Below are 15190 nucleotides of genomic sequence, written 5' to 3'. Positions count from 1 at the left end.
TTCGATCCCATATGTCCTGTGAATCTTTTTGGCAGTTTCTGGCTGGGTCCCAAACTTCAGCATGTAGGGTGAAGGTGTTATGATATTTCTCTAAGTAAGTAGTGCAGCTCTCCACAGCATCGCTGCTGCCATCCCCAGAAATCTCTCTCGCTCAGGATGGAGCATCTCGGCTTCCTCCTGGCTGCCTTTGGGAACCAGCAGGCAGTCTAAACTGAGGGAATTCCATGTAGCATGATAACCTATATGCAAACTGTGTGCTCTCTGCAATTAAATTATTAAATGGCACATTTCTAGGTTGCATTCACATTCTTATTTCATGGCTTTTTTATTTTAAGGAGACTGCAGGTGAAATGCTAAGGCTGGGAATATGCCTGAGCCAGGCTGAGAGTTCAGACTTCCCACAAACACAGCAGGAGGGGATGGTGGAGAGAGCAAAGACTTCCCAGACATGGCCAGGGAACCAAAAAACCATATTTTGTGAGCAAACTTTATTTGTTCTCTTTCCTTAAAGCTGCTTTATCGGTCTCTGCATATTTATATTGAAAGTTTCTATAAAGGATTGAAACTGTCTTTGAAAGATATTGAGAGCAGCACCATATGGAATTACAGTAACCATCCATTTGTTTTTTAAGTGTATTTCTCTGCCAAACACAATGAAGAAATTCTAAGGAATTTCTAAGGTCTGGAGGCTGGAAACAGGAAACTAATCTTTCTTCGAGAGTGCTGATCACTGATCCCATGAAATGGCTGGTCTCACTAGCCTTACCAGACAGACTAGACTAGGCAGGGATAAGATGTGCTAAGAGGATGAATTAAAAAATCATCCCTTTGGGATGCAAATAGTACCGATGCTCTTTCATTGGGATTTACTCTATCCAAACAGTGACCTGGAGCCGAGGTAGCACAGGAGAGAAGTGCTGTGGTTGGCTTACTTCTTCCCTCTCATTTACCTGCCCCCTCTTCAGGAGGCCTCATCTCCCATATAGTTCAGGAAAGCTGCACAGGGATCTGAGCACAACTTCCAGCTAGGCATGAAATCCCACCATAAACCAACTAAGTAATTTTTCTATTTGATCAGCAGCAAGGGGCATCATGTTTTGTTCTATTTCCAGAAACACTTGTGTTTAAATAGAAACACAAAAATTAGTCAGCAAAGGGAAGCAATCCTATCCTAGGCACATTCTTGCACTTCATCCATGCCTGAGTGCCTTCCATCATTACCTTCAGCTGCAACTATGTCAGAGTCAGGAAATTTTTCCAACAACTCCACGAAAACAAAATTCCAAAAGAGTGGGTCTTTCCCTCCCTAATAAATTTATAGCTGCTTCACTAGACATTTGGGATGAACACAAATAAATCTATTCCTGGGACTCAGTTTGCATAAGAGCTGAAGCTTGTCACACTGCTGGGCCATCCCTCTGCCTGTTATTGGTTCTGCACACAGAGCAAAAGGGATGCATCCGAGGGGGAGCAGCTGTTACCTGCCATGTCACTGGTGACCAGATCCAGCTTTTGTGGTGTCTCCTTCTCATTATTATAGCTGATGGTAAATTCAGTTGACTGATGTCTGGTAAAGGGCTGCTTGATTTGTTTCCAACAACCTGTGAAAAAGAAATTAAAATAGAAGGCTTATCAGCAAGTTAAATGCTTGGAATCAGAAGACTTACCAGTAAGTTTAATTTTTGGTGTACTCATTGCTGTCAATATATTGAAATAGTTAAAAAAATGACTAAAATTGGCTGTTTGTTTAAAAAAAGCCCCCTAAATATGGAGGGTGAAGGAAGAAGTGAATCATCAACTGGGATTTCCAAGTTTATATAAGATTTTTTGGCAAGAAGAACTCAAACTCTGTAGGTGCCTACAGTGATGCTTTAACAAAGTATATTGATAAAATACCAACTTTAAGTCAGTTATGTTTTGGCACTTATTATGTAGCAAAAATAATGCTTAAAATTTCTCCTTTTGCAGTGGATTAGTGTGGCTTCTGATTCATGGGTATCTGAGCACCTGCACTCATCAGTTAACTTGTTCTCACAACATCCTTGTGAGACAGAAAAGAAAAAATCCACAGCATCAGGGACTTGCTGGAGCCTGTGCCAGGAGGTCTGGGGAGAGGTGAGCTTGAGTCACAGCTTTGTAAGCCCCAAGCCTGGCTCACAAGGGCTTAGGAGCTTGATTTATGAAGCAGACACACAACAAATGAACTGACTGGGTAAGAGGCTATCTCCAATTTCTTGGGATTTGTCCTCATTAGCAAGTGAGAAAGGATTATGATGTGACCTTGAAAAATCATATTAGCAAATATGATGTTAAGTACAAATTAATTTTCTAATGAGGGCGAGCTGCAGTGGGTAACAGCATTCCTTTCACTGACGTCAACACCTACTGAGGGATGAAATTTTGGAGCTGAGCTATTGCAAGAGACTTGTCAAGAGACATATGAAGTGCTCAGTGGTTTGGGTTTTTTGTGGAAAGCTGAGTTTCAGAAGGATATTCCTCGACAGAACTGGTTGGCCAGGAAAAACACCCCAACTGCTAAGCTGACGGGAACCCCACTCTAGAAAATGTTATTGAGCAAGACAAAGAAAATACTTCATCGGGATTTTGCAGTCATCTCCTAAAGCAGTGTGCTCAAGCCAATCCCTCATGCAATACAGCTCACTGTTCTTAGGCTTTATAAATACAGTTTCAGCCAGGGAGGGCAGTGAGAAGAAAATATTAAGGCCATAAAAAATTATTATCTCTTGCTCTCTTAGAGAAAGGTAATCCCCTCTGCTGTGGGGAAAAGAAAAGAAAAGCAGCAATTTTCTGCAAAATAGGTATTTTGGAAGTGGGAAGGAAAAGGAGGGCACCTGGGAGCACTCTTGCATGCTAATTTATGCGCTCTGTATAATAGATCTTTTGTTAATTGCCTTTCTGTCATAGAAACCAAATTATATTGTTTCTCAGGGCACTGTGCTAGGATGACACAAGTGGGACTATCATTTGCTGTTTCCCTTGCATGAAGAGGAATTTGAATGAGGAAATGTGCATGCTATTTCACAAGTATTAAATGCTTAGCTGCGTAAACCCCTTCCTGCTGGCCCAGTGGACAGGACAGGACAAAGTGCATGATTCTCCACTAACCTGATTTCTGAGTACTGGATAATCCATAAGAAAGTCCTTTGGCTTCTCGCCTGTGAGGAGAGGAAAGAGTTTATAAACATCAGTACTTACAGCATTTCAGCTTCATGCCTTAGCTCCAGCAGAGCCTTTTTATTTAGTGGCTGAGGACAAAGCTTCACTTTGAGCTCCTGGAGGTTATTGTTTACTAGAACATCAGGCATACAAACCAGCACTTTGACATTTTCTTTTTCTCCATCTATATGCAAGTTGTGAGTGCTGGTGTTCAAATTTCCAGGGCTGGCACTCACCAGTTTGATGTGTCTATGTCTAGATGTGTCACTCTGGGCTATGTTTGGGGTTGCTCTTCTGAATTCTTTGGCTATTTTATAGATTACTGGGAATCCAGGGCAGAGCTGAGTATCACTGGTGATGAAGCAGTGTCACCAGAGCATTGCTTACACTTCCAAATCCCCATCTGCTGACAGAAGCATTTCCTGGTTTGACATGCAGTGCAGGTTCATAGGAATGGGCATCTGGCAGGAAGCACAGTTAGCAGTGATTCTTCAAGTCCTCAGTCTTGTGAGATGAAATAGCTTCATTTTAGCTGCTTACACCAGTGTACGTGTGACTCCACAGAGCAAAGCTCTGCTTCCAGCCTGCTAGGGTAAGTGCTCTAACTTAAGGGACTGGGAAGCAGAAACACAACAGAAGGGTAATAAAAGAAAATGATCCAGATAGATAGCTAAAATCTTCCTTCCCTTCACTGCATTTTTATTTGGCTTTGGTGTGGTAAGTATCCTGTCTTTGACTGCTTTACACCTCAATGCATGTAGGTATACGTAGGGTGAAGAGAACAGCTGGTTATGCACAGTTCTGACCTGTTTTACCTTCATTTTTCTCTGACTAGGGGAGGCATACAGTAAGAAATACAATTTACAGAGACAGCTGAGTTCTACTTAAAAGACTGACAAACAGGATCAATTCCCAGCTCCCTGGTAAGGAGGCTCTGGAAAGAGGGCATGCTAGCTAGGTACCCACAAATGCCTCCTTTGACAAACACCAGTATCTTACTTGCGTAGGGCTGCGCAGATACAAATTCCAGAGAACAAGAACAGAAACAGCACGATGAAGATGGGGACAATTATAGCTGTGAGCTTTAAACCTGCATGAGAAAAGAGAAGGGATAAAAGTTTAAAAGGTAAATTACTCCAAAGCTGGTAATTTTTACTACAGCAAAAGGTAAGATAATGTTGCAGGAATGCTTCTTGAAGAGAGCATGAAAACGTACAACTGTAAAACTAAAAGACAATCTTCAGCTGTGGTTGGATGCCATGGACCCATGAGGAACAATGTTGAAACAAAATAGTTGAATATACTTTCTCAAGGGTTACACCTGACTTGGCATCTATATGCATCCTTACAAAGAGCAGTTCTTTCTTATTACACACTAGATGACTTTTAAAAAGCCACTCATACACACTCTGTTTGCAGTTGCTTATAAATCTGCCAAAGGAGACTGCAATTTTACATGCCAAATATCTGGCTCATGCTGAACTGGTTGAAACATTTCAGTCAAAATAGCTCAAACATTTCCATGAGGGAACCTAGGGAAAAACCTGTTTAGCCACTGTTAAATTCTAACATAACATGCTTTAGAGCAGGGATTTGAAAATTAGAAGTGGGGTGGCTCTTGTGTGAGGAGCGTGCTGTTCCCTGTTTCCACAGACACTTGCCAGCTGTGAGAATAAGGCAATAGAAGTGTCCACAGGGTATTTACAATTTAGCAGATGAAATCTCAGAGGATTTCATTTGCAGTGAACATGGATATGGTTTGCTTCTACCGCTGCACAGATGAACAGAGCTTGCTTGCTCTTGGCAAGCAGTTTCAGAATTTTTTGTCTTCCACTGATTGCTTCTTACAACTAGTTTTTTTCACAGAGGCGTTTCTACAACTATCAGCTACCTAATGGGTAGTAGCATTTGGTACAGTGGGTCTGGCAATTCCTGCCTGGCTATGAGCCCACCAAACAGTCAGTATAAGCACCAAATTTTGTTTGTTTGCTTTTTAAAGTCTAAGAAGTTAGCTCCACAACATTAAAGGATGAAGACTGCAAATTCAGGGAGTATTCCACAAATTAAGGTTGTCTGAGCCCCCATAAACACAGGCATTATGGAAGAGTGTTTAATTACACAATCAGGCACTACTGTATGCTGCTTTCAGCTGGGAACTTGCTCTGGAAGGAGTCATGGTTGTGTAGAGAGAAGATAACACTTTAGTGAGACAACTACTTCACATACTAAAAAATTCTAAAATACAGGATGAGAGTGAGGAAGAACTCTCCCAAAAATTGCTGCTGAGTGCTCACTGTATTCCCTTGAGCCACCCACCAAGCATGGCAAATCAACCAATATGACAGAGAAACCAAAGCCCAATGTTTAACACATCAAGGAAAATTAAGGCTTTCAATCTCTTTCTGTGCCTTAAGACAAAAAGAACCTATTGCTCCTCCCTCTTCTCTCTGTCATTATAAAGTCTGAAGGGAAAATAAAAGTTCTGATTTGTGAGAAAGTTTAAAGTTCACTCAGACTGGGCTGAAGACATGATGCATCCTGGAGAAAATGCAGCACGAGGTAGTGTTACCCAAGCTAGTTTCTTCGGAGGGGATGGGCTCTGTAACAGTCCTGTCTTCCTTCCCAAGGGAGGTTTCTGTGCTCTGACTCGGTTTCTGCCACATGGAATGCGTGAAGGAACTGTTAGCTGCAAGAGAGAAGGGGGCATCAGTGGCACTGGGCAGCACAGGGGGCTTCAGAGGCACCAGGCACTGCTGACCCCATACCTGGCATTATTCTACAGCCCATCAGCTCCAGCTTCAGGGCTATCCTTTGGTTCCAGGTCTGAGGGATGATCCGCACGTAACGGGCCACGATGGGAGGGATGAAGTTATTGCGCACTACGTCACCAGCGTTGGAGTTGCCTTGGAACACCTGCAATGAAAGGGGCACACGCTGTCTGCCCTGCTTTAAAAGCCTCTTTCTTCAAAGTGCTCCTGCAATCCAACTTCAAAGATTTTCATCCTAAGACTAACACACTGATAACCTGGGATTCAGCCACAAGATTTTAGGAATTGAGAGTTCTGGAAAGAAATAATCGTTTTAGTTGTGCCAGATGATCACATTTTTCTGTTAGCTTGGAGGAGAAAGATTATCACCGTTTCAATACTGTGTAATTCCCAGTTAATGTATGCTAGTATAATGCTATCATTTTTTATTTAAGAGCACTGCAGCACCCTTTCTTGGAAACAGCAGATAGGAACATAAAAAGGAAAAACCTGAAGTGAACCATTTCTAGACATTTTAGTAAAATGGTCAGTTTTCTATATCAAACTTGAAGAATGACTATTAACTACACAGTTGTTACTGCATTTATTTATTATTACCCAGAATCAGCTCAGCCCCTTGTGCAGAACAATCATCCTTACGATATTAGTTCTTGGAGATGCTTCAGCATGATCTAGGAAAACTTAAAAGCCCGATGAGACAGAGAAATCAGCTCAGCATATCTTAGATAAAATGCCAGGCCATATAGGGTTCTGATGGGACAGGTTCTGTCATGCACCTTAGCTGAAACTAAGATTGTATATAACTTTCAAGATTGTATATATACTTTCAAACTTTATATATTTGTATATAACAAGTCACTGTGGGAAACTGCAAGCCGGCATATTTTAAATAGCTAAGCCTTTGCAGTTCACCCACTACTAGGCTGATTTGTCACTCTTTGGGCCAGCATCCCCTCAGTTTAACATTTAAAAAAATATTAACACCATTAATGTTGGAAATTCCTTGCTATGCAAGCTAAGAAAAGCAGAGCTACCAGGAAATATCTCTTCAGCTCTGCCAAGTTTTCAAAAACTGCCATCAGCCCTGAGGACAGTAGAGCCTTCTCCCGAGAGCTGAGATCCCTCAGGAATGATGAGTGGAGCTCTGACTTTGAACACTGTGGGGACAGGGAGGAAGGCTTTTGGGATTTCTTTTGTTTGAAAGAAAACATGAAGTTTTCAGGGGAAAATGTTTTCAGACAAACTCCACCAGCAGCTCTGCCCTTCACCTGAGGGGTTGTTTCATTTGGCAGGGGGAGGTGGATGGACTATCCCAATGCATTTGGAGCTGACCCTCAGCTTTGCTGGTGCCATACCAACAGCATCCCTGGCACAGGCAAACACTGAGCTGAGCTAAGGACTTGCCCCAACAGCTGCTGTACAGCTCCAGTTACAGCACTTTTTTAAAAGAAGGGTGCAGACATACACATGCCTCCCTGTGTGTGTCCCGCAGCCTCACCAATCCCTGGATAACTTCCTTGTTTCAACAAGCTCTCTATCTGCTCTGCAGCCATAAATTACACTGGTGAAGACAGCCCAAGTCTAGACAAGTTTGAAGCTCCTAATCATTCTTGACAGTGAAAGCCTTCCCTTCAATGTCAAGACAGCATAAGCATTATTGTTTTGTGTTTTCCTACCCCTCCCACTTTCCCTTACCTTTTCTTCATTGCTCAGAATCCCTTTGTAAGTTCTCCATTTTGAGTTGTTATTTTTATAGTTCATTGTAAATGTCTTCACATAAAAGTTGAAATTCATGGATCCAGAACCAGTGGTCTTAATCCCTTTTAAGAAAATGCAAGAAAAATTTTCATTTGCTATGTGCCTGTTTTAAGGGAACATTTCCAAATGCAAACACAGAAGCCAAAACAATTTGGAAAACTTGGTCTTCAAGGCATTAGCTTATTTTTCAAACTGTTGAAATTGAGTTTAAAAACTGGGTGAAGAATGGAAATCTGTTTTAAATTGTGAACTTAGACCAATGGATATTTTTAACAGAGCACAAAAGTCTCAGGGAGCTGTGTCTGTTCAGCCTAGAGGAGGGATGACTGAGGGGGCCTCATCAATGTCCATCAGTATCTGAAAGGAGGGTGCCAAGAGGATGGAGCCAGGCTCTGCTCAGTGGTGCCAAACAACAGGACAAGAGGCAATGAAAGTGATGCACAGGAAGTTCCACCGGAACACGAGGAAGAACTTCTTTACTGTGGCCAAGCACTGGAACAGGCTGCCCAAAGTGGTTGTGGAGTCCCTCTCACTGGAGATATCCAAGAACTACCTGGACACAATCCCATGCTGTGTGCTCTAGGATTGCTCTGCTAGAGGCTGGACCATATGACCCACTGTGGTGCCTTCCAGTTTTACTCATTCTGTGATTCTGTGACTCCAAAATGAAAATTGCTTTTTGATATTATGGTCTGTATCGGCCATCTTTACATCTTTAGCTGCAACTGTAATTTACATTTTTGCAACTAAACCAGGAGATGGAAACAGGAATATCTTTCACCTAGGCCTTGTTTCAAAGGCTGTGACTTCCACGTTTTTTATTGATTTCAGATCATCCACCCAGACTCCACTTGTCCGTGTGTAAAGTATTTTGTTCTGTCAACATGTTTACAGATCAGATATGTATAGTTGAGTTCAATCCTATATCCTCGTAGGAAGACCAGTCTTGTAAATAGTTTCTTGTTTTAAACAGGAAAATAATATTTCTGAGCACAGAATATTTCATTACATTTAACAAAAGAAATGTTGCATTAGTGCACTATCAGCTTTTCAGCTGCATTCAGTTTCTTCTTCAGCTGAAACCCTCTAATTCCCAGAGACCGACATACCCGTAATTCTCTTCTTCTCTCCCAGGTCTATCTCCAGCCATTCCCGGTTGCTGCTGTGGTTGGAGGCCCAAGACCATCCTGGGACTTGTAGCCAAGCCTTGTCTGGGGACCACAGGAGTAGTTGCCCAAACTCATTGGTCTCCTCCCAGTAGGAAGATGCAGTAACCTGGCTCTTGGAGAGGAATCCCTCTTCCAGACTGAGAGATTTGTTGCAGCCTAGGAGTCCCCACACAGACAGGCAGAAGGAGTTATTTTGCATTTTCACAGGATATTTTTATATTAGGCTAGCAACATTTGAAGACCACCCACAACAGCAAAGTCAGACATTGCTGAATCTAGTGCTAGCCTGATGCTCTCCATTAGCTGTGGTGTTTACCAGTCAATTTGTAGCGTATGATCCAGTACCGGAGTGCTGCAGTCCCAATCCTTTACCAGTCTAACTCCTACATACATGACACCTTCTGACTACATCTGCTATTTTTGCCATTTAGTTTTTTAATCTCTGCACTTTTGTCTCATTCCTGTGAAGACATATTTTATTTTTAAATTTTTCCTTCTGAAACATAATATTTATGTTTTGAGATTGGCATTAACTAATTCTGCTGTACAAAACATTTCACAGATGAAGGCACTGTACTGAGAGGAATACTTTACTGTAAATATTTCATGATTCCCACCTGCAATTAGGGCTAGGAAAGTTACTCATTAGAGAAGCTCCTTGATACAGCTGCCAAGATGTGATATCATGAAGACAATATCTGTGGGTAAGCACTACAAACTCCACCAAAGAACCCACAAAGTCTCTGCACATCAAGGTTCTTCAGAGAAAACAGGCCAATGGAATATGGCTCAATGAAGTTAAAAATAATTCCTTGGCAGATTCAAAGGCCTATACATGCTCTACAGTTTTCAGTAGAATAGTAAATGATTTTATCTCAAATGAGTGAAATATAATTCAAATGAACAAATGCGAACTTTTCCCCCCCTCTTTGCTGTGTTTTATGGAAATGAACGGCTTGACAGATTAAAAGAGGGTTTTGCATCTTGGAAAGCCATAAACAAAAACGCCTTCTGTATCAGTGCAATATAAATATATTTTCATTTCTCCTATGTTTTCTTTCTCCGCTTGTATGATGAAGATGGAAATTACAAATGTCTGAAGAAAAACTGCTTTCATTTTCTGTAGCCTAAAGTACATAAAAATGGGATTATCTGATTGTCATTTTTCATATGCTGGCACCAGAAATGTAACAGCAGAATACTATTTCTGTTTCTCATCTATGTGCGTATGACCGCACATATTCTGTGTTTTTTCCTAGCTCACTTCAGATCCCTTCAATTTTTTTATTCACTTGCCAATTTTAAAAAAACTATTGTCCTAAAATATCCTTCCTAGACACAGCCTGACATTCTCCTGATTATTTTTTAAAACTTTTACAGAAAATATTTAAATAGCTAAAAGCAAAGCAATTTTTCTTACCATTTGAAGTAAACGTAAATCGCTTATCTGACAGAGAACCACTGTAAGAAAAGAAAAAGGTAATTCAGCCTCTCATGAGGTGGTCACAGGAGTGCTAAGGTAGAGCTGCACAATCACTGTTTATCCAGTAAAATATCTCTGGCCAGACAGCCACTTTCTCTGCTGGCTGGATACTGACCCCCTTAAGAGCACTCAAGTGTGTCTCTCACTGTGACTGAATTCAGGTAATTTTTTAATGGTTTTGAGCATTTTTTTAAAGCTTTAGAGTGACTTCTCATTGCATCACCCTGTTACTAAACCACACCAGCTCTGGCCATTCCTACTTGGGCTACAGGTGTGTCATAGGATGAAAATGGGATGAAAACTACTCCTTATTTTAATCTGGGTGGGAACCAGTTCTGTTTAACCACGGCCAACATCTCCCATCAGGAATGGTTCTTTATGCTCCATTAAACACATCTATGGCTCCCTTTTTCTTCCTCCTTCTGACATGGATTGTTTTGCTTCAGGGGAAAAGCCATTTCTTGGGCCACTCCACACAGCCCTGCACAATGCAGGACAAGATAAAATCACCACTCTAAGGGAAAGCTGAGTTTTCCTTGGCCTCTCAGGGAGCCGCTTCCTAATTCCCAAGGAGATGCCCCTGAGGTTTCATTCCAGAAGCAATGAATCCAACTGGCTGCCTAATAAAAAGAAAAGCCAGGGTTTTAACATTAAATTAGTTTGGATTTCTTGAAAATCTGCCCCCTCCACTGTCACTTCAATTAGCTGCATGCATCACCGGCCCCTTTTGAAAAGCCTTGGCTAGCGTGACTAAGCAGTAAAACTACTTCTGCATCAAGCATGGAGACAGTTCCCTTTTAGGCTGCTCTTTCTTTGTTTTTGGCCAGGAAAATTTCCCCCAAGCTACTGTCTGCACCCTTACCACGGTGTTATATGTTTTGCAGGGCTATATGTTTTGAGAGCACTGCAAACGGGGAATAGGAAAGTAGTCCCATGTCAAGGTCAATAAAAACATTGCCTTTTTTTGTCACTGAGGGAAAACTAATGACTACAGGCAAACGAAGCCCTTCAGAGCTCTGGGTGGGAGCTGATTTATTTGGGCATGTAGGCGGCTGAGTAGCTAGAAGGGGAAACAGAAGCCCTCCTTCCCACATCTTCCCCACAGGCAATCCTTGGGGGCAATCAGATGCACTCTGCTCACTTCAAACCAGTTCCGACATCACAGCCAAAACAGTTGTTGATTTCTTATTAAATGCAAAGCAATTCATTTAAAGAGAAAAGAAGAAAATGAATCCCCAAAAACCTACCCAAAACATCAATCACAGTGCTCCTTCAATACGTATAATGAAAAAAAGTCAACCAGAACCCTTTCAAATAGAGGACTGCAAATTTAGCAAATAGAGGACTGCAAATTTAGCAAATCAAGGTTAGCACTTCTAAGGTCTACAAAGCTATGAAATCAAGCTGATAAATTTCTACTGTAATTCACTAAAGAGAACAAGCCAATTCAGTAAGTGGTAATTCATCAGTTTCCTAATGTGACTGCTGGAATTTTGTCACACAAGTTCCACTTTGTCCTCTAAGGGAGGGAATCACTCCATGTTCCTCACATGCCTGACAACCTTCAGGATCCTGCCTTTCATTTTTTTTGCCAGAGCTGGTCTCAAGCAAGCTTCTCCTAAGCAGTGTAGGTTAACCCCAAATCTCATCTTCCACTGTTGAGAAGCATCCAGTCTCTTCCATTTTCAAAGGCAAATGATTCCACGTGTGCAGAGGTACAGTCACAGGCCAGGCCATGCTACGGCACCCTGTGTATTTGCACTGGGGTACCAGAACTGCCCAATAAACCCAGCCACTCAGGCTTCATTACAGCATCTGGGGGTGCAGGTCTGCACATGGATCATGGGAAGTGAAAACCTTAACAAATACACTGAGAGATGGAGTGGGGAGGCCAAGGTCAGCCCTTGCAGGGTGCTGGGTGAGCGAGACATAGCTCCAGGTTAACAACATAACACTTAACAGCTCGATGCACTCCAGCAGCAGCTTTTGATGAGGTCAATTTCGGCTAAAGTCGCTAAATAATTTAAACCTTTAATACTGAAATCCACTATAAATGAGATTTTAAAAGCTTGAGCAAGCTCTTATTTAAGGACATCTAAAAAGCTCTTAAGGCACTGCTGCTCAAGCACCAGTTTTTTTTACAGGCACTGGCTCATCTGCAGGATTTTCTTTCAGCATGTAGGCACGGCAGAACAGGGAAGCCATGCAGCTTTGTAGAGACCGCTTATAAAAGATTTTTTAAAACACAAAATGCATTGGTTCATTTTCTTAGTAAACATGCCTACTGTTTCTAGGAGCCGTTTTTCATGTTTTGGAACAAAAGCATTGCCCTACATACTCCAATTTCTCTCTCCTGGGCTCACACCAACAGTTCATCTGCTCTAGAGACTGTCCCAGCTGCCAGGTATGGCAGAAACATCCTAGGAAGTGCTGTGCTGACACTCCCATTTTTCTCAAACTCTGTGCCCTCTAGTTTGTAGGCAGTGAGCCTGTGGCTTCCTGTATAACCTGTAGAAAGCTTCTGTTGTCTCCTCGGGGCAATTCTGTCCCTTGGAGATGTGCATCTTGCCCGAGGAGTGCCTCTGTCTGCCCCTATAGGCAGGAGAGCTGCAGGGGCTCTGCTCCTCCTCAGGGCTCTCTCTCAGGGGCCTCACATTAAATGGGCTAAAGCCCCCAGCACGTGCACACTTGCAGAATTACACACTTCATTCTTTGCCTACTGGGTCTTGTACTGGGAAAAAAAATACAAATGGGAATCACAACTCCCTTTCATTATAAAATTTTATGTGCTACTTTCCAGTTACTCCACTGGGATTATCAAGGGTCACAAGCATATGAATGTATGTGAACAGTTCTGTAACATCTTTATGTAAGGTACAAAATATTTAATTTAGTGTTTCACTAAGCTGGCACGTGTGATGGAAAGAATTTGTATTATTTGTTTTATGGAGGGGCTTGGTGCCTGACCAGAGCTCTCAGTCCTGCTTTGCTTGAGACAAGTTTATATTATTAATTTTCTTTGGCAACTAACTTTCCAAAAAAATGGAAAATATTTAGGCTGTACAGTTCTTTGGCTATGATCTACATGCTACCCAGTTTTGTATACTCCAGTGCCATTGTATATAAAGCATTTCAGTCTCTGCTGAAGTTTAAGCACAGCAACAGAGCACAAGAATGCCTTTTTTTTTAATGAATGAAACCACGATTGTAAAATTGTCAGGAGGGTGTGAGAAATCATGGAGAAAACAGGAAAATAGTATAAAAATTGCATATTGCCTTAGCTGTCATAGGTTATGGGATGGAAATTTCCCTTCTTAAAAAAGAAAAAAAATAGGCCCCATGTAAAATTCAGATAACATTTGAAAATTAAAAACTATAAACCAACAGGAATGACAGAAGCAGTTGCTGGAAGGTCTTACTGTGCTGGATAGAGATTAGAGGATTTATTTCTACTTCAACAGCAGTACAATTAAAAGTCAGAAGATAAGCAGTAAATATAACACCCTTGCTATAAATATTCTAAAAGAGAAAAACTCTGAACATGTCAAAAGTACAATGTTTAAGAAGTTGTTCATTAAATCCCCTATGGCTCAATGGCACTTTTTAGTTACTCATTTTTCCTAGCTTTTTTTAAACTTCAACATGAATTTATCATGATTTATTAGCTTATCGATTAAAGCTGTTTGTTGCAGAACATCATACTCTCATGTATCTGCTAACAAAGCAATTTGTAAATATGTTTTGGAAGGAACAGAAGGAAAAAAAAAAAGAAAATACCACCCTACATGGTATAGAGCCACTGAAAACCCGAAACCTCTTCCTATCTCCATTGCCAACACCATTTTAATAAAGCCCTAGAAATGCACCTAACATCTTTTCCTCCCCAGAACAGCATCCCCACCTGCTTGTGCAGGTGGTGGCAGTGCCCTGTGCCCGGTGCCAGCCCAGCCATAGTACTCACTCGAGGGAGGGGACGCCGTTGGCGACGGCGCCCTGGTAGCGGCTGATGCCCTTGTGCTGCGTGACGCTGATCTGGCCGCCCAGCTCGTCCGCCACCACGCCCGCGTGGATCGCTGCCTTGCACAGCAGAGACGTCTGGAAGGCAGGAGCCACGGCTCAGGAAATCAATCTGACAAGCTGCTAATGCCTTCCCTCCCAAGCTACCGGTATACAGGTGTTACAGCTCATAAAATCCACCAAAAGCTCAGGAGGAGTAAGAGGCAGGGGTGGGAGAAAGAGGAGTAATCTTTGGAAAATATACGTCTCCCAGAGTAATTTTTCTTTTCAAATGAAAAAAGAAATTATCTGCTTCTGAGAAGGTGCTGTAAGATTGTCACTTCTCAGGAAAAAAAAAAGTCAATGGCAAAGCAACACTTCCTTGGGAAGATAAATCAATAATTCCTTGGAGTTCTTGCCTGCAGACAGACCCATCTATTACTGCACTTTAGGGTTTGAATTATGGTGCACATTAAGGGCTTGGCTATGTGTTGAGTAGCTGCTGCTGGGGGTTTTAAGTGCAGCCCATTTCCCATTATCTCAGGTGGGATAGTGCTGAAAAATACAGGCAGGACAACTCATGTGCCAACTAGGTGGCAATAACAGGGCTAGGGCAAAGCAGGAAAGGGACAGAGAAAGGTACAAAGGAAACTTTCCGAGAGGCTGCAGGCAGAGGCAGGTGAGATGCATGCTGGCCCAGTTTGGGCTGTGCTATGAACAAGCTGGGGTGCTGGGTTGTCCCCTCCAGGGAGGGGTGGGGAGAGTGGAGGCACAAAGGCAGCACATCTCCAGGGGAGCCCTGCAGGTTCTTCCCATCAGAAAATCCTCCTTAATGGTGG

General features: G+C 42.1%; 1 protein-coding gene across 1 annotated transcript in view; it reads right to left on the bottom strand.

The window, feature by feature from the left end:
- The window catches only part of DCBLD1 (discoidin, CUB and LCCL domain containing 1), a 30650-nt gene that overhangs the window by 3421 nt on the left and 12039 nt on the right, over positions 1-15190 (bottom strand). The window contains exons 5-13 of the mRNA XM_031066702.1: positions 14317-14450; positions 10293-10333; positions 8813-9028; positions 7641-7765; positions 5943-6090; positions 5747-5863; positions 4177-4267; positions 3127-3176; positions 1482-1601 (exon numbers count right to left, since the gene is read on the bottom strand). Of these exons, the coding sequence (XP_030922562.1) occupies positions 1482-1601; positions 3127-3176; positions 4177-4267; positions 5747-5863; positions 5943-6090; positions 7641-7765; positions 8813-9028; positions 10293-10333; positions 14317-14450 (1042 nt within the window). The remainder of the gene's footprint in view (positions 1-1481; positions 1602-3126; positions 3177-4176; positions 4268-5746; positions 5864-5942; positions 6091-7640; positions 7766-8812; positions 9029-10292; positions 10334-14316; positions 14451-15190) is intronic.

Source organism: Geospiza fortis, unplaced genomic scaffold (genome assembly GCF_000277835.1).
Source record: "Geospiza fortis unplaced genomic scaffold, GeoFor_1.0 scaffold98, whole genome shotgun sequence".
NCBI classification, from domain to species: Eukaryota; Metazoa; Chordata; class Aves; order Passeriformes; family Thraupidae; genus Geospiza; species Geospiza fortis.
Note: the sequence above shows the minus strand (reverse complement) of the source record. Positions and strands in the feature narration are given on the sequence as shown.